Source organism: Rattus norvegicus, chromosome 9, assembly GCF_036323735.1.
Source record: "Rattus norvegicus strain BN/NHsdMcwi chromosome 9, GRCr8, whole genome shotgun sequence".
NCBI lineage: Eukaryota > Metazoa > Chordata > Mammalia > Rodentia > Muridae > Rattus > Rattus norvegicus.
Genome location: NC_086027.1, coordinates 77,463,973 through 77,487,287, shown reverse-complemented (window position 1 = coordinate 77,487,287; position 23,315 = coordinate 77,463,973). Strand labels below are relative to the sequence as shown.

General features: G+C 37.1%; 1 protein-coding gene across 5 annotated transcripts in view; it reads left to right on the top strand.

Annotated features, from left to right (window-relative positions):
- Nucleotides 1–23,315, top strand: part of Erbb4 (erb-b2 receptor tyrosine kinase 4) — a 1,072,248-nt gene that overhangs the window by 558,346 nt on the left and 490,587 nt on the right. For all 5 annotated transcript variants that reach the window (XM_063267662.1, XM_039084150.2, XM_039084151.2 and 2 more), the window contains exon 3: nt 749–935. In XM_063267662.1, the coding sequence (XP_063123732.1) occupies nt 749–935 (187 nt within the window). The remainder of the gene's footprint in view (nt 1–748; nt 936–23,315) is intronic.

Sequence of the window (23,315 nt, the reverse complement as noted above, 5' to 3'; positions counted from 1 at the left end):
AGTGTGTCTTTATAGTTATTACTTTTTAGACCATGTAACTTTTACCTACCTTTAAATAACTTAGTATAAATAATTCAAATAATGGTTGATGGATTCTAGATTTATAGAGCCTGACCTGATGGGCCAGGTATGATTTCAAGATGTGCTATGCTAACCAGAGATGTCCACCTTTCAATTGTTTTAGTCACCCACTTCTCCTTTCTCTTTGTTCTTATGTTCCTGCTCCAACACCCGTTGATCTCAATCAGGAATCAAGATCAGGAATAACTCCAGTTCCAATTTGATAACTGTAGCAATAAGCATTCATAGAGCAATTAAACTGTGCTCCAGAGTCTACAGCTAATGCAAACTGGTTCACTTTGGAACAATTATCAACCTGAATTCTCACTTGTCATCTGACTGGTAGTTTGATGTCATATCATTGTAGCTTATCAATGAATGACACCTTGATTCCTATAACTGTATTCATGTCTCAGGTGTGAAGAATGTCTCATAAAATAAAATCCATTATTTTAGTATAACCACATTCATGACTTTTTAAAAAAGAAATACAACATATTCAAATTAAATTCTAACCCTTTGTGATCCTCTACTAATCTAATATGAATATGAATATCATGAGGAAATTAGTATATTAAATTAAGAGCTGAAAATAAGAGTCGACTTATTTTTATTTCAATGACTACATTACAACCTGTCAAGTTAGTTTCATTATCTCTAAGGTAGATGTTTGTTTGTGTTTTCCCAGTCTATCCGAGAAGTCACAGGCTATGTACTTGTGGCCCTCAACCAGTTTCGTTACCTGCCTCTGGAGAATTTACGCATTATTCGTGGGACAAAACTGTATGAAGATCGCTATGCCTTAGCAATATTCTTAAACTACAGGAAAGATGGCAACTTTGGACTTCAAGAACTGGGATTAAAGAACCTGACCGGTAAGAAAAAAAAAACAATGAGGACTAGTGTACGGTGTAATATAATGGCCACCTGCGTGCATGCATGGAAGTGTTTGCAACGTCCAACTGCATACTCAGTTTATTAGAAATGACGTCTCTGTGCTACCTTCACTTTTGTTTACAGACACTATAAATACTGTGTAAAAGATAGCAGAATGCTATATCTCAGCTTAACAGAAGTACGCTCTAAGAAAATGCTCAGTGACTGAAAACAGAGATAGGAAGCAGGCTGAAGAATTCTGTTTTGGGGTTGCAGCTGGGTGAACCAGATCATCAAATGCCTGCGATAACACCACAGTGCTCATGCCCGAGAGAGTTTAGTAATGCTCAAGCTATTCCATCTAGTTCAACTCATCTTTAGATTCTTACAGGATCACCTGAGTTTAGCAGAACAGTCTAATTTATTCAGTTTCAGTTTGTCCCATTTAGTAGCTCACCGAGCACCATCACCAATTCTAAGGACATTTTGGGGTCATCCACGGATTTTTTTTTCATTGCTACAGATACACAATGCTAACAAAGTAGAGTTATTATCCACATATGAAACTTTACAATGGTTGTTTTTGCTTTGTTTTTGTCATAGTTCATACAGATTCTGATGGAACACTTTTTATACATAATCATGAATTTTACCAAATATTTCAATAGTATCTATAGTTAAAATGTGCTGATAAAATATTCAAAGCTACTGTTGTAGTTCAGTAACTTACGTTATAATTTACTCGAGATCAATAACATATATGCAAGTGTTACGTAAACTATTCAGTGATTTATGCCTACTTTGGGTCCACTCAGTGAAATTTATGCACCCTGAAAAAAATAAGGATTTAGCTCAGTGGTAGAGCACTTGCCTAGCAAGTGCAAGGCCCCGGGTTCGGTCCTCAGCTCTAAAAAAAAAATTAAATAAATAAATAAATAAATAAATAAATAAATAAATAAATACTTTAAGGGGTTTTGTCAAAAATACAACTAACATTGTAAACTTATTGAAATAACTGTTAGTATTCACAGTACATGTAGAATATAGGTTTAAAAATGGAACTTTTAAATTCATAATCCTCCAGACAAGTGACTTAAAATATAGAAAATTGGTGTACAGAAAGAAACAATGATGTATCAGGTGACATAACGATATTGTTGCTTCAGCGACAATCATTGTAGAGTTGATGGAATGAGTGTAAGTGCCTATGTTGGAAATGTATCGATTCCGATACCATCACTATTACTTCACTTTTTTCTAGGATATTTTTTCTACCAAACAAATGTCTTTTCAGACCGCATAGCTACTTGCATAAATGTAATGAGAGGAGAAAAAATTGAAAATAAGATAGTTAGGGAGAGGAAGCTGAATGGCTGGAATTAGAAATCTAAAATAGAACAATACAACTAAAACTTGCAAACTTACATAGAAGGAATGTGTGTCTTTTGGGAATTTTCTATATTTATGTGAGAAAATAAATGAATACATTCCTTTTTGATGTTATTATAATATTAGAATCTTCTTATTTTTAAAAAAAAATTTTTTTACATTCCATAGTTCCTCATCCCATTCCTCATCTCCCTTGCCTCCAAGAGGGTGCTCCCCTTCTTTCCCCACCTCCGGCATCCCTCTTTCCCGGGATCTTAAGTCTCTGGAATTTTGGCACATCTCCCACTGAGGCCAGAACAGGTAGTTCTCTGCTATATATGTGCCAGGGACTTCAGACCAGCCCATGTATGCTGTCTGCTGGGTGGCTCAGTCTTTGGGAGCTCCCAGGAGTCCTGGTTAGTTGAGAATGCTGGTCTTCCTATGGGGTCTCCCTCCCCTTCTGCTTCTTCAATTCTTCCCCTCATTTAACAGAGATTCCCTGACTTCAGTCCAATGTTATGTGTAAATATCTGCACCTGTCTCAATCTGCTGATGGTAGGGCCTCTCGGAGGACAGCCATGCTAGGCTCCTGCCTGTCAGTACATCATAGCATCAGTAATAGTGTCAGGCCTTGGTGCCCCACCACCACCCATGGGATGGATTGTAAGTTGGGCCAGTCACTGGACTGCCTTTCCTTCCATCTCTTCTCCATTTTTGTCCCTGCAGTTCTTTTACACAGGAAGAACTCTGGGTTAGAAATTTGAACAATGGTTTGGTAACCCCATCCCTCCAAATGAAGGTGGACTCTTCAGGTTCCCTCTCCCCACTGTTGGGCATTTTGCCTAATATAACTCCATTGAGTCTCTACCTCCCAGATTTCTGGTAATTTCTAGAGGGTTTCTCCACCTCCTACACTCAAAGGTTACATATTTCCATTAATTATCCTGACTCTCTGAGCTTCGCTCCTCTTCCCCTATACAATAAGCTTGTTAAATTATTTTTCTCTGCATAAAAAAATTAAAATTTTCTTCATATTCATTTTCACATTTAAGATCAGTACTTCTACAATAATAACCAAAGGTTTTAAATAAAATTATGTCACACTTAAGCATGTTTTAGCCACTGAATTCATTGCAGTACTAATTATGATTCATGCAACTGATTATTTTTGTTATACTGATATAAAACATTATCATTCAGAAGTAATAGCTTATGTGAATAGTGCTATACTATTTCTGGATATTTTCAGAAATGGTTAATTTATTAATGTTAAGCATTAGTTCCTTAGAATATCTGTGTTTATTGAAAAGTTACTATTACTCTTAAGTATTACATGCTCTAATGTATGACTTAAAGAACTATGTGATAAAATATATCACATTCTGGGCATTGTGGACACTTTTCCCATAAATATTTAACTTAATAGGATAGTGACATTAATGTCAAAATATTTGTGCAGTCAAAGTTTGATAATGATGACTACAATTTTGAGAGTTCCGACCTATGCAGAAAACAGTTGCATTTATGTGTGATAATGTCTGATGTCTAATTATGTATATAAAAAGCATATGGGGAAAGTTTGTTCTATTTTGGAAAGCTAAACTTTTTAGGTGATCTGGCTAAAAAAAAGAAGTTAATGTTGTAAATAGCAATTCCATCTAGTTAAGATCGGTTGTACGCTTAGGAAATGTATTTGTTTTATTTTGTTTTATATTGCTCTACAAAATAATTGATAACTTTTAAAATTATATTATATAAAGGACTATGAGTTTTGTCCTAATTATATTCTAATAAGAATACATATGGTTATTTAAAAACCTAAGTGTGCTAGCCTACCATGGTATATTTGACTTTAGAATAGTGTATTGAATGTTTAACTGCAAATCATGGACTGCATCTAAATGCTCTGAATGGCACTTAAGGAGATGTGGTTACCAACATGCATTTATAGACCTACACATGACTCTAATTATGGAGGCTTTGAATCCACTGTCCAGATGAATCAAAGTGTAGTTTCCAAAGTGCAATAGCACAATGTCTAGTTAACCTTTGCACATTTCTCTGACGAAGAAAATTTTCATTCATCTATCATATTATGGGAGAAAAAGAAGGAGTTAGACAGAAACAATATTCTTTTCATTGCACACTAGCAATTATACTCTCAGTTGGCTTCTGAGTATAAAAACACAGTGAGCGCCTGCATTTAAAAGTGGATTAAATATCCAAGAGGGCTGGACATGTATCCAGATCATAGAATACCCATTTTATGTGTAGGAAACTCTGGTGTTGGCTCCAATTCTTCAATAAAGGTAGATATGTTGACATAGTCCCTTCAGGCAACACCCAGGAGACTAGCTAGGAAAAAAGTGTTAGAAATTCAAGTTTATTCTGAAGTATACAGCAAGTTAAGTTAGTAGCCAGCCTGGGCTATAGGAGAACATGTGTATAAAATTAAAAAAGAATAATAGTTTTAGAATGAGAAGTATACTGTGATAAATATTGTTTCATTTTTCTAATAACAACTTATTATATAACAATCATTTGCAATGATTGTGAAAGTTCATAGAGAATTTTCCTTTTCTTTAATTAATGAATGTATTTATTTACTTTACCTCCTGACAATAGTTTTCTGTCCCTCCTCTCTTCCTAGCCATTCCTCCACCACTTACCTTCCTCCTCTATCCCATTCATGTCACCTCCCTCTCTATTTAGAAAAAAGGAGGCCTTCTATGGATATCAACTAGCTACAGCATATCATGTTGCAGTAGAAATAGGCACATCATGTCCTATTGGGACAAGGAAAAGGTAGTTCAGTAGGGGGAAAGGGTCCCAAAGGCAGGGAACAGTCAGAGATAGTACTTGCTCCTACAGTTAGGAGTCTTACATGAAGACCAACCTACACAACTGGTTTATATGTTTAGAGGGCCTCAGTCAGTCACATCCATAGTCTCTGGTTGGTTGTTCAATCTCCATGGGCCTCTATGGGCCCAGATTATTTGATTCCCTCAGTCTCCTTGTGGTGTTCTTGACTCTTCTAGTACCTTCAGTCTTCCTTCTCTTCCACAGGATTCCCCAAGCTCTGCCTAATGTTTTGCAGTAGATCTCTGTATCTTTATATCAGTTTCTGGGTGAAGCCTCCCTGGAAATGGTTATGCTAGACTTCTGTCTGCACATATAATAAGATATCATAAACATACCATGGGTTGGCTCCTTCTCATAGCAAGGATCTCAAGCTTGTCCTGTCATTGGTTGGCCATTCTCTCTCTTTCTCCTCCATAATTACTCCTCCACATTTTGTAAGCAGGATAAATTTTATATTGAATGTTTTGTGACTGGGTTGGTGTCCCAGTCCCTCCATTGGTTACAGAAGATGGCCAGTTCAGGCTTCATATCTTCCATTGCTATGTCAGTTTAATACATTACTGGAATTTTCCGTTGCCTTAGGTTGTTCCAGTGATGCCCCATCCCATTCCACTTGTCTTGTCTTTCCCAGTACTCTCTCCCTCTGTCTTTCCCCAATCTGGTTCCTCCTGTTCTTATCCCCAAACTTCCTTTAACCTGCCCCCTAATCTGTCAACCCATGGTTTCAATTCTATATCTTCTTACCACAATCTGAATTTTATTAATCATAATTTCCTATTTAAGCACTTGTAACATATAGTGGTTTGGGGAGAAAGAAGTAGTTTCATGGCATAACAAACAATTTTGGAGATTTATAGCCTTGGCATTGGAAAGATGTCTTAGTCTGTAAAGTGCTCGCTATAAGAGGATCTGATATGACTCTCTAGAATCCATGTAAAATTCAGTGATTGGTAATATATGCTTTTCATCTAAATGCTAGGGAGATAGATAGACATATAGATTTTTGATCTTCACTGGCTAGTCTAGCTGAATTGGATAGCTCCAAAACTATGGAAGACGGTTTCAAGATTCAATTGGGACTCATGAGATTGGCTTCTTCACCTCCATGAACTATTCTCATATGAGTATGTGTATATATACAAAGAAACATATACACACATAAGATTTAAATGACTTTGTGTGTGTTTATAGTATTATTTCTATCAAACAGTTTTTGCTATGTTGACATTAGAAAAATGCATGGATAACATCACATTTTCTTCCAGCAAGTTCTCTTATTATTGTGCAAAGTAGACATTTGGATATGGGAAGACCATCAATGAAATATTAGTGATTAGACCTTGAAGGCACTCTGGCCAGTTTTCTCAAGCTCCTGCTACTGTGATTTTACTACTATGCTGGTTTATACCTTGCAGTTTTCAGCTCAGATAAACCCCTTTACCAGAGCTGCTTTCATAATGGTATTTTAACACAGCATCAAGAAAGAAAACAAAACCAGTGGTCCTTTTGCTTTTGTCAAAAGCGTGAAATATACCTAAAATGTTCCCCCCACCATGGTTAAACATAAAAATGTGTTTAACTGCTGCCATTCATGTCTCTGTGGTTGATTATTATTAGGAGAACTAGAATGGAGGAGAGGCAAAGAACAAACCATGCAAATCCCTGTCCGGGCGCCCTGTTAACATTGCACATTCTTTCCCTTCTAGAAAAAAAGTACATTTTGACCAGGGTACATCATCATGAATGGGTCAACCTCGCTAAAAGTCTTTGGAAATGTCACTTCTACTTAAGGGAGTATAGGCTTTAACCCAGGAGGATAGAACGTTTGTACAAAGGCCATTTGGACATAGCTGTTGCCCTTATTAGTCATTCCCAGACCTGATGTCCCACCAGCTCTTTCTTCACCAACTATGTGTACTCAAGATTCATGTTAAGTTGTAACATTGTCATGTCGAATTGTAGTTTATAATCCTCTGCATGTATAGTTAGTAAATTAACTTATGTAAACAGAAAGATTGACTCTATGACACATGATAATTATATCAATTTATAATTATAAATTTAATCCATGTTATAATGGATAATTTGATTTCCCATATATATTACAATTTATATAGGCAGGAATTATTGAATAATACCTAAATTTGCATGCATTTTCTGTATGAAATTCTCTTTATAATTGCTGTATATAATAAGCTATGCACAATGTCAATACACGTATCAATATGCTTATCTTATTTGATATTACTTTTTAAATATTTTAATTAAATCATGACAATATCTCTTTTTGAGTATTTTAAATTGCAGATCATATATGGCAATAATTTATATTTCAAATCAATACCCTCAAGTTTTTTCCTAGAGTCGCTATTTTATAAATAAAATTATTATTTGTGCAGCTTTCTACTGGGTTGTCTTAATTAGAACATTACTTGAGATGTAAAGAAATAAAATATTATGTAAAATAAATATGTGCTGGTAATTTTGGAAATGCTTGACAATAATATAGCGGATGCATTATATTTTATTGATTCTAGTAGTATACAACTGAACTGCATAGTGGAGTTTACACAGAATTTTATACCTCAGTGATGTAAAATATAATCCAAGAGTTGTTTTACCATTGATAATTACCCAATGTTTGAAATGAACCCAGGACACTAATTAAAATGGCACACTAAAAGAACACAGTATCTATCTCCTAGTATTTAAAATCCTCAGACCTCCTACATTATTCAGTAGTGCTCACATAAGTCAGCGGTATCAAAACAAGGAGACTACCTGTGCTTACTCAAGGAATGTCAAAGAGCAAGGATGTGAAATTGGAATTCTCTGGTTAATGCTTATCTGTTCCACACAGCCTGACAATCTCAGAAACCGAGTCTTGATCATGAGAATCGTGAAGAATATGTTATGCCTCTGTCTCCTTGCCGGCATTAAAGGAAGAAAGCAGAGAACTGTCAACCACAGCACCTTTCACACAGATGATAGAAAGCCATAGTTTTCTGAGTTCCCTGATACTATTTCTGTTTTTGATTCCCTTTGTATCAGAACGTTGCCAGAACTCCTCTGCCTATTCCTTCGTATTCAGAAGGATTCAATCCTTGGAAGCTAACTGTGACTCGTTTAGGCAGAAAGCTATTTCCTTGTTCACAGTCTCTTCTGACACTCCTTTGGAACTGTATTATGTCTAAGTCAGGGATAAGTCTAGGCTTCGCTTCCTCTGTTCTCTCTGCAGGCACTCCCTTCTTTATCTCAGAGCATGAGCATCCTATCTGTTCCTCAGACACAGGCATATTGCCCCAGCCCTTCCTTTTAAATCCCATCACCACATTTGCCCTTCATAAGCCCTGACATTTGTCTTGACCTAGACAAGAGACATACTCATTCTTGTTCTTTTTCTGACACTAGAGTTGCCGAGCATCCTTCAACTGCTCTGCGAAAGGGCACAGTGCTGTGTAAGTGGGGTCAACCTGGCCACTTCGGGAACCATGACTGAATAGAATGCTGTCAAAGGCACAGCTCACATTTACACTAGAACACCTACGCAGACTATTCTGATATTTTGGGGGAAGAATACTACAACGATTCTCTCAGCTAAAGGATAGACTGCTTGGAAATGATTATATCAAGTCAAATTTGTAGCGAACACCCTGTGAAGCCGAGAATCAGTCAAGAGAGTGGCAGCTTCTTGTGAAGAGTCTGTAATTTGTAGAAACGATACTTCAATCAATGCTCTTATAAAATACTGTTTGCTTGTCATGCCAGACAGTGTGAATTGACTGGAAGGAAAAGCATAATGTTCTATTTATATTGGAGAGAAAATAGTAATATATTTAAAAGACTGGAAGTTAATTATGGAATCAGGGAATGGTAACTGTCATTTTTGTCACCCCTGCTTCCCTCACTCCCAAAGGTTTAGACAACCGGTGACTAAATGTAAGGAATGGAATGGGGGAAAGGAAAACTTCTTCTCAGTTCTACCATGAATTAGGAAATGTAGTGATCATAATGAAATGAACCTTGGGAGGGGGGCGTTGGGGGTTAAGCTACCATACAGCTTCCAGGGTACACTCATAACTTCTTTTGCTCAATATTTATTTTTAATAATGCCTACTAGTTTGCTTGAGTGTTGGGCATCAGAGATGGCACAGTGGTTAAACCCATTTATTATTCTTTCAAAGTACCTGAATTTGGTCCCAAGTAGCCCTCTGACAGACCAAAACACTCTACAATTGCAGATACAGGGGATCTGATATCTTTTTCTGGCCTCTGTGGACTTTGCATGAACATGGTACACAGACTTACATGTAGGTATAAAATCCGTAAATAAAAGTAAGTAAATTAAGTATAAATCAGAGTTCTCTTAAGCTCTGACATATTTAGGGATCCTGAAGAAAATGCACCATTTGAAGTTAACCTTATTAAAGGTCTGAAGTGTCTTTCAGATCTTTGGGACATTTCATTGTTATGATGGCCTCTCACAACTATACACTACGTAAATGTTTTTAAGGTTGGCTTTTATTGCTTGCCTCAAAGGTAAAACAATACCTGCATGCTTTTTTTCATAAAAGAAGATATAAAATTTACAAGAAAGAGAAAGTGTAAGGTAGACCTTTGCTTAAACTCATTAGTGAGCAAGCTTGTTTGTTTAGGGTATTTCTCCAGGGGGAGTGTTCGTCCTCAGGATCCTAGAAGCAGTAGAAGGGTTGGCTCCTTCTCATTAAGAGATTCCAAAACAAAGAAATTGGTGTTTCTATCAGAATGCTCACACCTCCTCCATCACCTCAGAATAATAGCATTTTGTACCTTTTGAAGAAATGAACTGTGAAGAAGTAGTAAATTTACCATGGCTTCCAGACACCAAGGAAAGAATAGCAGTGCTGGGGTGAGGGCCTCCAGCCAAAGTTTACAAATACTATTTAGAAATAACCCGTCTATATATCTGGAAAGAATAAAGGAAGAATATTATCACAGCTATGCCTCATGTTTAATTACAGAAGCCAGGCCAGGCCACACTAGATCCCAAATCTTTCTCTGAGCTACCAGAATTTAGAAAAGGGACCTCTTCCACTTTCCTGAACACATGTATTATATATACTCTTACTGGGTTTTTTTTAATACAAAGCATCCCCATTGTGTCTTTTGCATATATTTAACGTGCTGCCCCATGATTCTGACCTGACAAACATTTGTCTTACAGTTGGGTTATATCTGTGGAAATCCTCCCTACAGTCCTATAACTGAACAGGGTGTACCACGTTCTGCAATCTCCAAATCTGTTTCTGTGTGTTCTATTATTTCCAAGAATTACTTAGGACAGTTTCTCCAAGATCACAATTAATGAAATGCCAAATCGCTTGAAAATAAAAATGGAATAATTGTCAAGTCTTAAAGGCTGTAGTTTAGGGAGAATTATTGCTAAGATGTTTGTGTAATGTTTGAATTTATTCATGATAAGTTGGCAGTAAAATACAAGCAGATGCACAGGATGTCAGTATTGCAGATACGGACTTAATTTAAACGTAGGAACTCCATGAACTCATTCTAGTGTCCCTTCAACTGAACTGTAGGTAATTTTACATAAATATTATTAGCTTGTGAACCATTATTGGTAAGCATTTATAATTGATTCCAAATTACTGGAAAAGGTTCAAGATTCTGTTCAAAAGTTAGGTCAATTCAAATATTCATTAATTTGATTTGTTCTACTTGTATATTCAAAACATTGTGCTAAATATGAGATACTCTAAGCTATCTCTATATACCTGTCTACTCTTGGTAAATATTTTGTTTCTGGCAAATATTTACCCTTCGGCTGTAGTGTGTAAGCATAAGGGAAGTGCTTTTACAAATTATGATTAATATGATTTCTGCAGTCAAGCATGTCTGCAGTACAAGGAGCCTTCAGTTTCATAGGCTGTATTCTCTCCTCCATAGAATTTTCTGTGAAGAAGATATATTTACATTGCCCTGTACAACAAAGTAGCCAGTTGCCATATGTAACAACTGAAATTAAGGCTAGTACAACTGAGGAAATTAATTATAATTTATGTAACTTTAGTTAAGTTAGTCATATATAGGATTAACATGCTTTATTTAAGCCACGGTAATAAGCAAGGGTTGACAAACAAGATAACTGGGATGAAGAGAGAATGGCTCTGGGTCTGTCTTCTGTCAAGTCCTTTTCTGAGGCAAGTTATTCTACTTCCTACGTCTCAGTGGCTTAGCTTCCATAAGCACAGTGCTAACTCTAAGCTGTCAAATATTTATAAAAGGTGTAATTAAGTTTGTGCGTGCGTGCGTGCGTGCGTGCGTGCGTGCGTGCGTGTGTGTGTGTGTGTGTGTGTGTGTGTGTGTGTGTGTGTGTGTGTGTTGGAGAGGTGGCTGAGGGGTTAAAAGCATGGATTGTTTCTTTTCCCCCACAGAGGACCTGAATGCATCCATTCCCAGCACCAACATGATGGTCCACATATACTCATACTAATTCTTGAGGATTCAGTGTAGTCTTCTGCTTCATGTGGTGGGCACACGTGTAATGAAAATACATATATTGAGAAAAAAACTCTTGTATAATGAAGTTATTAAGTTATAAAATGTTTAAATAATTGCTTTTATTATTTGTGATTGTAAAATAATTACTTCCTGTCCCCTTTCCTTTCCTTACTTCAGACCCTCCTATATACCACTTTCTGCTCTTTTCTAAACTTGTGGACTTTGTCCATTCATTTTTGTTAGTCATAAGTGAAGTCTCTGATGATGATTTTTTGTTGTTTCTATTATTCTTATTCTTATTTTTCTTCTCATTATTATTATGCTTTTGATGAGTACCAAATAGAACCAGTATGTTTTTAAAAATCAAAACTGTAAGGTTACTTCACCAAGCTATAAAATACCAAATACAGTTTTTTATTTCACCTACAATCTGTAGTTCACACTTTAAGGATTCTACATGGTTCTAAGTATGCTCTACATTGACAATTGTGATAGCGGTGAAATGAGAAACTTTATGTGTAGATTTTCTTTTGATCTTAAATTTTTACAACATAAGTATCCAGTCTAAAGTTGGTCCTAATGTTTATTTCACTTTTTATCACATTTAGATGGGGAGGCATTCACTTGTCATGGTCATGTGTGGAGGTCAGTGACCACCTATAGGAGTCAGTTCACTCTTCTATGTGACCCGAGGTTAAGGTATTCAGCTCACGTCACCAGGGTTGGTAACAAGTGCCTTTACCCTTTTAGCCATCTGGGTGAACATCTTGTTTCTTATGTTACTTCAGTGAAAGGAAAAAGTGCTTCAAGACTATAACTTGTCTATGAAAGAGAACAACCTTGAAAACCCTTGAGTTATTTTTGTATAGACATTGCCTAGTCTGCTGCTGTTTAGGGATTTTTTAAAATTTTATTTATTTACATTTCAAATATTATCCCCTTCCAGGTATCCCCTCCAAAAAATCCCTATCTCATCCCCTTCTCCCCTGCTTCTATGAGGGTGCTCACCAACCCACCCATCCACTCCTGCCTTAGTGCCCTAGTATTCCCAAAGACTGGGGCATTGAACCTTTGTAGAACCAAGGACCTCCCCTTCCATTGATGCCAGATAAGGCCATCCTCTGCTACATATGCAGCTGGAGCCATGAATCCCTCCACTCTTTGGTTGGTAGTTTAGTCCTTGGGAGTTCTTGGGAGCAAGGTGGGGGGGGTCTAGTTCGTTGATATTGTTCTTCCTATGGGGTTACAAATCTCTTCAGCTTCTTCAGTCCTTCCCCTAATTCCTCCATTGGGGTCTCTGTGCTCAGTCCAACAGTTGGCTGCAAGCATCTGCATCTGTACTGGTCAGGATCTGGCAGAGCCTCCCAGGGGACATCCATATCAGGCTCCTGTCAGCAAGCACTTTTTGGCATCAGCATTAGTGTCTGGGTTTGGTATCTGCATATGGGATGGATCCCCAGGTGGGGCAGTCTCTGGATGGTCTTTCCTTCAGTCTCTGCTCTACTCTTTGTCCATGCATTTCTTTAGACAGGAGCAATAGTGGGTTAAAATTTTTGAGATGAGTGGCTAGCCCCATGCCCCAACCGGGGGCCATGCCTTTCCACTGGATATGGTCTCTACAGGTTCTCTCTCCCCTTTGTTGGGTATTTCAGCTAATGTCATTCCTGTTGGGACCTGGGCACCTTTTGCTTTCCTGGCATCTCAGACTTTCTGGTGGTTATCCCCAGTTTCCAATCCCCCACTGCAACACACCTCCGCTCAGTTTGCTGAACCTCTGTACATCTCCCCATCTACTACCACAACTGGTCTCGCCCCCCTTTTCTTCCTCCCCGTTCTCTCTCCCTCCCAAATTTCTTCCTCCATTTACATCCAAACATTATTTTGTTCCCTCTTCTGAGTAGGACTAAAGCATGCACAGTTTGGTCTTCCTTCTTTTTGAGCTTCATATGGTCCATGACTTGTAGACTTGTATTGTGGATATTAGCTTTTTGCCTAATATCCATTTATCAGTAGGCATAAAACATGTGAGTTCTTTTGTGACTGGGTTATCTCACTCAGGATGATTTTTCTAGTTACATCCATAATTGTCTATTTCTACCTGTTCTAGAATCAGTGAGGGGAGAACCTATCTTTTTTTTTTTTTACTTACTCACTTTGCATCCTGCTCACTGGCCCAGTCCCTGTCACACACTCCCACAATCATCCCCCCATCTGCCCTTCCCTGAGTGGATGAGTGGATGGGGTCACCGTGGGTATCCTTCCTCCCCTGGCACTTTAAGTCTCTGTGAGGCTAGATACGTCCTCTCCCACTGAGACCAGACAAGGAAGTCCAGCTGGTAGAACATATCTCACATACAGGTAACAGCTTTTGGGATAGCCCCTGCTCTAGCTGTTCAGAAACCATATGAAGGCCACGGTGCACATCTCCTACATATGAGTGGTGAGGCCTAGGTCTAGCTAGTGTATGTTTTTTGGTTGGTAGCTCATGTTCTGAGAGCCCCAAGAGTCCAGGTGAGTTGACTTTGTTGGTTTTCCTGTGGAGTTCCTATCCCCTATGGGGCCTGTCTTGTCTCTAAGATAAAAGAGAGACCTGGGAATAATGGAGACACCCTGAAATCAACGAGGTTGACCTTAGCTGTCCTACTCTTCCTCCCTAAGTGTCTCTAAGCTTCATCTACTGTTTGGCTGCGGGTGTCTGTGTCTGTCTGAATCAGCTGCTGGGTTGAGTCTCTCAGAGGCTCCTGTTTGCAAGCATATCAGAGTACCATTAGTAGTGTTAGGGATTGGTGCTTTTCCATGAGTCATCTATTAAAGACCAAGTCATAAAGAATTTTGCAGGCCAATAGATGGAACTTGAGAATGTCATCCCGAGTGAGGTAACCCAGTTCCAAAAGGACATGCATTTGCCATAAAGTAGCCGTATCATATTATAACCCACAGACCCCAAAGAAGTTAACCAAGAAGGAAGCACAAGGGAAGAAGCTTGAATATCACTTAGAAGGGGAAATGAAATAATCATAAGAGGCAGATGGAGGGAGGGAACTAGGAGAGAAGTGGGATGGGGAGGGGAATAAGGGATTCAGGTTTGTCAGGTGTAGGAAAAGATAGGGAATATGGCTAGATGGCCATGAAGATGAATGGAAATCTTCAAGGGACAGTGGTGAGGAAGTTGGGGGGTCATCTCTAGGATAAGACAGATATCTGGGATAAAGAAGGCACCTAAGAATCCATGGGGATGACTTTAGCTGTGACTAACTACATTGGAGATATAGAACTCGAAGAGGCCACCTCCTATAATTAGACAGGAACCCCAGTGGAGCAATAGAGATGCCAACACACCCACAAAACTTTCAACCCATAATGTATCCTGTCTACAAGAAATCCAGGCCCTGGGGAGGGAGCAGAGGCCAAGGGAATGGTCAACCAATGATCTCCCAACTTGAAGGGAGGGCTTTTAATGAGAGTGTATTTAAAGCAGATTCCGTGCCAGGGCTTCTCAGGGAGGGATTGTCTTTATTTTTCTTGATGTAAGAATGCCCAGACTCCTGTGGTATTACGGCCAAGGGAAGAGGCTCTGATCAGTGTAAGGGAAGAGAAAACTATCTGGGAACAAGCAAGCAAGGATTTATATATTCTCTTTTGTTTTTGGTTAATGATGAGTAGATGCCTGATTTTCTCCCTGTCCCTCCCTGAAATGATGCACTATAACTTAGAGTCCTATAAACCTTTTCTTTGTCTAGATGCTTTTGTTGGGGTATTTTATCATTACAAAAGAAGTGAAGCTAGGATATTGTGCATCTCTACGCTCGCTCTCCTAGTGTCTATTGAGAGCTCCCTTTATTCATATCCTATTTACTTAATTTTAAACACGATAAGAGAGGAGGCCTCTTGATCAGATATGAAAATCTATAAGCTTAATGTTTTCCAAGTTATAAATGTTATAAACCAAGAAACTTTAGCTATTATTTTTCTAATGCAATAATAACTGATTTATTTAATCTATAATAAATGAACAGACAGTTCAAATAGAGAAAATAATTCTCACTTTAAGACTCTCCTTCAAAATATACTCTTATAATTTACATCAATTAGATGTGAATATTGAGGGTCTTATTATAGCAAAAAAGAGCATCTGTCTTCTCTTCAGCATGCTACAAGTAAAAGCACCGATGAATGTGTTACACCAGCTCTGAAATGCTTCCTTTCTTTGTATTACAAATTCTTTAATTTTCTTGTAAGTTCAGTCATTTTGTTTGACTTGTGTTATTATAATAACCATAAGTATAATTTTGCATGTTTATTGAAAAGGTAAGTGAAAAATAAATGAACTTTATTGCCTTCTAAAAACACACCTATTTGCTCTGCTTAATTTGTCTTTGCAATGTCAATATAAAGGTTTTTATTGAGTAAAAATGTTGATTCTCAAATCAACAGTTTTGATTTTTAATCTACTCTGCAAGCAAAGAATTGAAACTTGAGCTTGATTTTAAAATATCAGTCACAGAACATTATAGTGACTGTTGACAAAAGAAAGAATATATTTTAGTTTTGAAACTTACCTCATTCTCTTAACATCATAGTTTTATGTTTATTATAAATATTTTAGATAAAAATGTATACCTGATGATAATCTAATGATATTTTAATTAAAAAAGGATGCATCTTTTTATTATTCTTATAAACAAAATACTTTCGTTTTCAATCATTTTTTTCTAATGTAGTTTATTTAAAACAATTTTAACTATGTAAATTATGAAAATATTTGAGAACATTCTAATAGTTAACTGATTTTAACCTTATTTATAAAGTTATTGTAATAAATCTATAAACTGAAGAGTCAGGATGACAGAATAGAGCCTAAGATGTGGACTTTATTGAGAATTGTATCAATAATTACATCAATAATTTATCAGCATTTAATCATTAGAAATAGTTTACAAATATTACCATGCTTCATCATTATGAGACCTCTATAAATTACAGGTTTAAATCATTAAATAATACCTACAAGATAAACAATAATTCACAAAACTGAAACATGAGTCCTAATATCAAAGCTTCTAATTTTCCTTTTACTATCATCCTACTAAAGGTCTGAGAATGAGGAGGTCATGTAGAGGTAACCACACACTGTGATTAAGGCCCATTCAATAGCAGGTAATTCACTCCTGGTACTGTGAATACATGCAAGTGTCTGGAGTTGGTGAGGTGATGGCATTCAGAACAGAACCTACTAAGGCCACTTCCCTGAAGCAGTGTAATTTGTAACTGCCATGGATTTCAAACAGGGGAGGTGGGGATACGTAGAATGATTTGCATAGGACCGTTAACATGGTCAGCAGTGAAATTTCTATTTTTTTTTATGTTGGCAAGAGGTAGTTCATTTTTCATACTTTAGCTGGGAAGTCAAAAGGCTCAAGGGAGATGAGGGCTGTGTATAAAGTGTTTCTTGTGATTGTATTGGTCTGATTATGTATTGGGAACTAAAATTACATAGTAAAATTTTAAAAGGAATTGATTCCTAAACAGTGTATTTACTTCATGTAGCACTATAAAATAAAAAAAAATTAATAATAATTCAACTTGGGGTGAGTTATATTGTGTTCCTTGAGAAGGTGTGAAATGTAAATCTAATATAACCCTTATTTTTTCCTTTCCTTTCTTTGTGAATATTTTAGATGCAGTGAAATGAAGCAAAGGTAGCGCGCCTGAATAGAGACACATCTGAGCTTACTCTAATTTGTAGTCACTGAAAATCATGTTTTGTCCCGTTAAAGGGACAGTAAAATCTTACTTTTAATCAGTTTAACTAATATACTAGTCATAGAAATAACTTTGCCACTGGTTTAGTTTTTAAATGGATACCATGACACTAAATTCATATCTTAGTCTGTTTTGACAGAATAGACCCATTTTAAAATATCTAAGAGGACTCGCCTACTCATTCCTTATCCTGTATTTAAAATAAAATGTAAGTTCTTATTCCTGTCTTCTGTCACTAGTGTAGTAGATTTTGCTTGCTAAAAGTGTAAGATTATATATATGCTTTATAAGATTATAGAAGTGTTTAAAGATGAACTCTTCTACCCGTTTATTTAGAGTCTTTCTTTCTCTCTGTTTCCATCTCTGTGTCATTGTGTCTCTGCTCTACCTGCCTCTCCTGTCTCTCCTGTCTCCCTCTCCCTCCCTTCATCCTCCCTACCCCTGTGTGTGTGTGTGTGTGTGTGTGTGTGTGTGTGTGCACGCACGCGCATGCGTCCACCTATGCCTGTGCCCTACATGTGCATTGTAAGTTAGAGGACAACCTCAGGGGTCAGAGCTAGCCTCATGCCTTATTTTCTATAATGTAACTTATTGGCTGTTTGCTGATTTTTCAGCCTCTAGGGTTCTCCTGTCCCTACTTCCCACATTGTCACAGTAGCACTGGAATGGCAGATGTGTGCAAATGCTTCTGGCTGTATATGCACTCAACTAATGACCTCATATCTGCAATGCCCTTACTGTATACACCTAGTCCTCTCTCCACACCATATTCTAGATTTAATAATCACTGGAATTAATTCATCTTTTAAGAGGAATGATATCTTGGGGAGTCACTATTGATAAAAGTCATATGACACTTTGAAATTATTTTTCCAGGATTTTTTTGCTCTTTTATTTTTTTTGATTGGATTTTTTATTTACATTTTAAATGTTATCCCATTTCCCAGTTTCCCCTCCAGAAACCTGCTATCCCCCTAACCCCCACTTCTACTCTCCTCCCATGGATGTCCCACAAGACTATTCTCTGCTACATATGCGGATGGAGCACAGGTCATCCACGTGTTCTCTTGGGATGCTGGTTTAGTTCCTAGAAGCTTAGGGGTTCTGGTTGGTTGGTATTGTTGCTCTTCTCATGGGGTTACAAACCCCTTCAGCTACATCCATCCTTTCCCTAACTCCCCCATTGCGGACTACGTTCTCAGTTCACTAGTTGGCTGCAAGCATTCGCCTCTGTATTTGTCAGGCTCTGGCAGAGCATCTCAGGAGACAGCTATATCAAGCTCTAAACAGCATGCACTTCTTGGTATCCACAATATTGTCTGGGTTTGCAGCTGTATATGGGATGGATCCCCAGGCAGGGCAGCCTCTGGATGGCCTTTCCTTCAGTCTTTGCTCCACACATTGTTTTCATATTCCCTCCTGTGAGTATTTTTGTTCCTCCTTCTAAGAAGAACTGAAGCATCCACATTTTGTTTGTCCTTCTTTTTGAGCATCATGTGGTCTTTGAAGTGTATCTTGGGTATTCTAGCTTTTGGGCTAATACCCACTTATCAGTGAGGGCATATCCTGTGTGTTCTATTCTGACTGGGTTACCTCAATCAGGAGGATATTTTCTAGTTCCATCCATTTGCCTAAGAATGTCATGAAATCATTGTTTTAAATATCTGAGTAATACTCCACTGTGTAAGTGTATCACATTTTCTATATCCATTCCTCTGTTGAAGGACATCTAGGTTCTTTCCAGCTTCTGGCGATTATAAATAAGGCTGCTATGAACACAGTGGACCATGTGTCCTTGTTGTATGTTGGAGCATCTTTAGGGTGCATGCCCAGAAGTGGTATAGCTGGGTCCTCAGGTAGTTCTATGTCCAATTTTCTGAGGAACCTCTAGACTGATTTCCAGAGTGGTTGTACCAGTCTGCAATCCCACCAACAATGGAGGAGTGTTCTTCTTTCTCCACATCCTTTGTCACCTGAGTTTTTGATCTTAGCCATTCTGACAGATGTGAGGTGAAATCTCAGGGTTGTTTTGATTTGCATTTCCCTCATTACTAAAGATGTTGAACATTTTTTTAAGGTGCTTCTTGGCCATTCAATATTCCTCAGTTGAGAATGTTTTGTTTAGCTCAGTACCACATTTTTTAAAAGGGTTATTTGAAATCTACCTTTGAGTTCTTTGTATATATTAGATATATAAATAGCCCTCTATTGAATATAGGATTGGTAAAGATATTTTTCCCAATCTGATGATTGCTGTTTTGTCCTATTGACAGTGTCCTGTGCCTTACAGAATCTTTGCAGTTTTATGAGGCCCTCCTTTTCGCTTCTTGGTCTTAAAGTGTAAGCCATTGATATTCTGTTAAGGAAAATTTCCCCAGTGACCATGTGTTCAAGGTTCTTCCCTACTTTCTCTTCTATTAGTTTCAGTGTAGCTGGTTTTATGTGGTCTTTGATCCATTTGGACTTGTTCTTTGTACAAGCCAATAAAAATGGATTGATTTGCATTCTTCTACATGCTGACCTCCAGTTGAACCAGCACCATTTCTTGATAATGCTGTTTTTTCCCCCATTGGATGGTTTTAGCTCCTTTGTCAAAGATCAAGTGACCATAGAGGTGTGGTTTAAATTTTGGGCCTTCAGTTCTATTCTGTTAATCTACCTGCCTGTCTCTGTACCAATACCACATAGTTTTTATCACTATTGCTCTATAATACGGCTTGACATTAGGGATGGTGATTCCCGCAGAAGTTCTTTTATTGTTGAGAATAGTTTTCACTATCCTGGGTATTTTGCATTTTTTCAAATGAATTTGCAAATTGCTCTTTCTAACTCTATGAAGAATTGAGTTGGAATTTTGATGAGGATTACATTGGATCTGTAGATTGCTTTCAGCAAGGTGTCCATTTTTTAATATATTAATCCTGCCAATACATGAGCCTGGAAGATCTTTCCATCTTCTTAGATCTCCAATTTCTTTCTTCAGAGACTTGAAGTTCTTGTCATACAGTTCTTTCACTTGCTTGGTTAGAATCACACCAAGGTACTGTATATTATTTGTGACTATTGTGAAGCGTGTCGTTTCCCTAATTTCTTTCTCAGCCTCTTTATCCTTTGAGTAGAGAAAAGTTATTGATTTTTTGGAGTTAATTTTATATCTGGCCACTTTGCTTGAGTTGTTTATCAGCTGTAGGAGTATTTTCAATCATGCAAATTCTAGGGTCACAACCTAATTGTATGAATTTTGTGTAATTTTTAAGATAAACACAATGTTATTTTGAGTTCACATCTTATTCACTAAAAAGTTGAAAAATCTATAAATCAAAGTATAGACTTCTTTTAAATACAATATATAAATGGGATTAAATATCAATAAAGAGCTGCATAAACTCAGCAGCAAAAGCAAACTTGCAGAGAATTGTAGGATGCAATGCCAAGGACTCTGAAGATTACCTATCTCTTGATATTGCTGATTTTGATTCCCAGAGAATGTAAATAATAGAGTAAATATGAGGTGTGATATGTCAAATCATTATTCATGTGCTTTTTTAAAATGTAATTTAATAAGACATTAGAGAGTAATGAGAATAAAAATATGTTTTTTGGTTTTCATTTTTATTTTTTATTGGATGTTTTCTTTATTTAAATTTCAAATGTTATCCCCTGTTCCACCCTTCTTCCCTTGCTTAATGAGGGTGCTCCCCCACCTACCCTCTCCCTCCTGCCTCCCTGCCCTGTCATTCCCCTACACTGGGGCATTGAGCCTTCACAGAACCGAGGACCTCTCCGCTCATTGATGCCCTACAAGGCCGTCCTCTGCTCCATATGCAGCTGGAGCCATGGGTCAGTCCATGTGTACTCTTTGGTAAGTGGTTTAGTTAATAGTTCAAACTATTACATTTGAAGTTGTATCTGAGAACTGTTTCTTTTGACTTTCCAAGAGATATGGAAGGGTTAGTAAAATAATGTTTTACCTACCCATAGCTAACTGTTTCTACATCGTAAGGAGAAAAGGGAAGGGAAGAAGGGCTGTGACCTTTCTCCCTGATAACACTGCCTGCTTGCAGATTCTGTGGCTGAATTATCTGAACTATCTGAATTCTCTGCGCACGACACTGTAATCTCATGTCCCTAGAAATTTGATGTTATAATGATAAATTTCTAGGCATTACTGTTAAACTTTTAGTTCTTTACATATTCCTGGTATTAAGTCTTAGTTAAATATAATGAAACGGTGGCAAATATTTTTCCTGCCTGTGCCAGCCATCTCTTTGTTATGTCAATTGTATCTTGGTAGATTTTGAATTTCATGAAAGATCATTTGTCAGTCAGTCATTGTTTCCTGAGCTATAGGCGTCAGAGCCCGAAATCCACATTCCTCTTATGCTTAGTTCTTGCACCATCTCATTCTGTACACTCAAAGTTTCAAGCCTTATATTACAGTTCTTGATCCATTGTGAATTAAATTTTATGGAGTGAATGGAGAAAGAATCCAGTTACTAAACTCTACCTATGGATATTCCACCTTCAGGGGATTTGGAAAGTATATTTTTAGTTATCAGAAAAAAAAGATAGCTAAGTAGCCTTATACCTATACTGATAAAGATGGGGTTTTAGATGGGAGAAACTACACATTGCTTTTCTAAGCAAGCAAACATGAAGCAGTCGAAATAGTGAGTTTTCAAGACTGATAATTAGAATTTAATACTCTTACTTCAACATAATGAACACTTAAAATTTCTTAAGTTTTAGGACTTAGTATCTCAATCTGAAAAGGAGAAATAAAGGAAAAGAGTAAAAAATAAAATAAAGAACAGTGCTTAGAACAAACCAGATATTTTTGCTGCCATAAGCCGCATACAGATCTCAATACAGTCATGGCACATGAGAGAATTTTCAGTTAATCCCAGATATATCGTATAAGGCTTGCTCTTTACTGTGTCATTTGTGAGATTCAGTTGAGCCACACCAGAAAACATAGACACCTCATTTGTTCCTTGGAGAATATGTCTGACATCTAGTTTTCATTTCCAAAGTGAAAAGCAAAATGTCTAACTCCTCCCATTTCCTGTGATTATTTAATAATAACTACAACCTGCCCATCTTCCTGTAGACTTTAAGATAAAATGTGGATCGCATTTTTTAGGTGTTCATTTTTTTCCTGTAGAAGTGTGTTCATGACTTTACTCCTCACAATTCAACAGAGAATGTTAGTGTATTTCCACATCGTGAGTACTTGAGAAATGAACATCAAGTACATAATTAAACACTAAATTCCACATGCACATCTAGGGACTTTTGTCAAAGTTTAATTTCTCACTTTGGATGTATTCCCTCACATAATGGTAACGATGTGCTCTGCTAATAATAATCCCATGGGCTTACATTCAGCAACACGTCATTATAATAGAATAATTATCATTTAATAAAAAACAGGTGCAAATATTCAAAAGATATTAAATGAATTTTAGAGAGAAATAAATAACATGAATGGGACAACAGAGTGATTTAAATTGATGCTTCCTTGGTGTAAAGAAAATTCCCTTCATTACTGTTTATTTTTTATTGTCTTAGTTCTTCTCAAAGAATTCAAATGCCCTTGCTGGGAAAAGCTACTAGCTAAGCTAAGAATTTGTATCCCCATTTATAATTTCTATACTGTATTTGAACCTCATTCATTATTATTTCTTTTGAGTAGTCATTATACAAGAATGAATAAATTTAATGTCTAGAAATTCCAAACTTCATCCTGTATCAGTAGAAATATCACGGAGCACGCTTTTCTTCTCCCCGTTAGCTGGCCTTTCGTTAAATTTTTCACTACTTATTTTTAAATGACACAATTATTGTTTTTAATAACACACATTATTTAGGGCTTCTAATAATAATCAAAG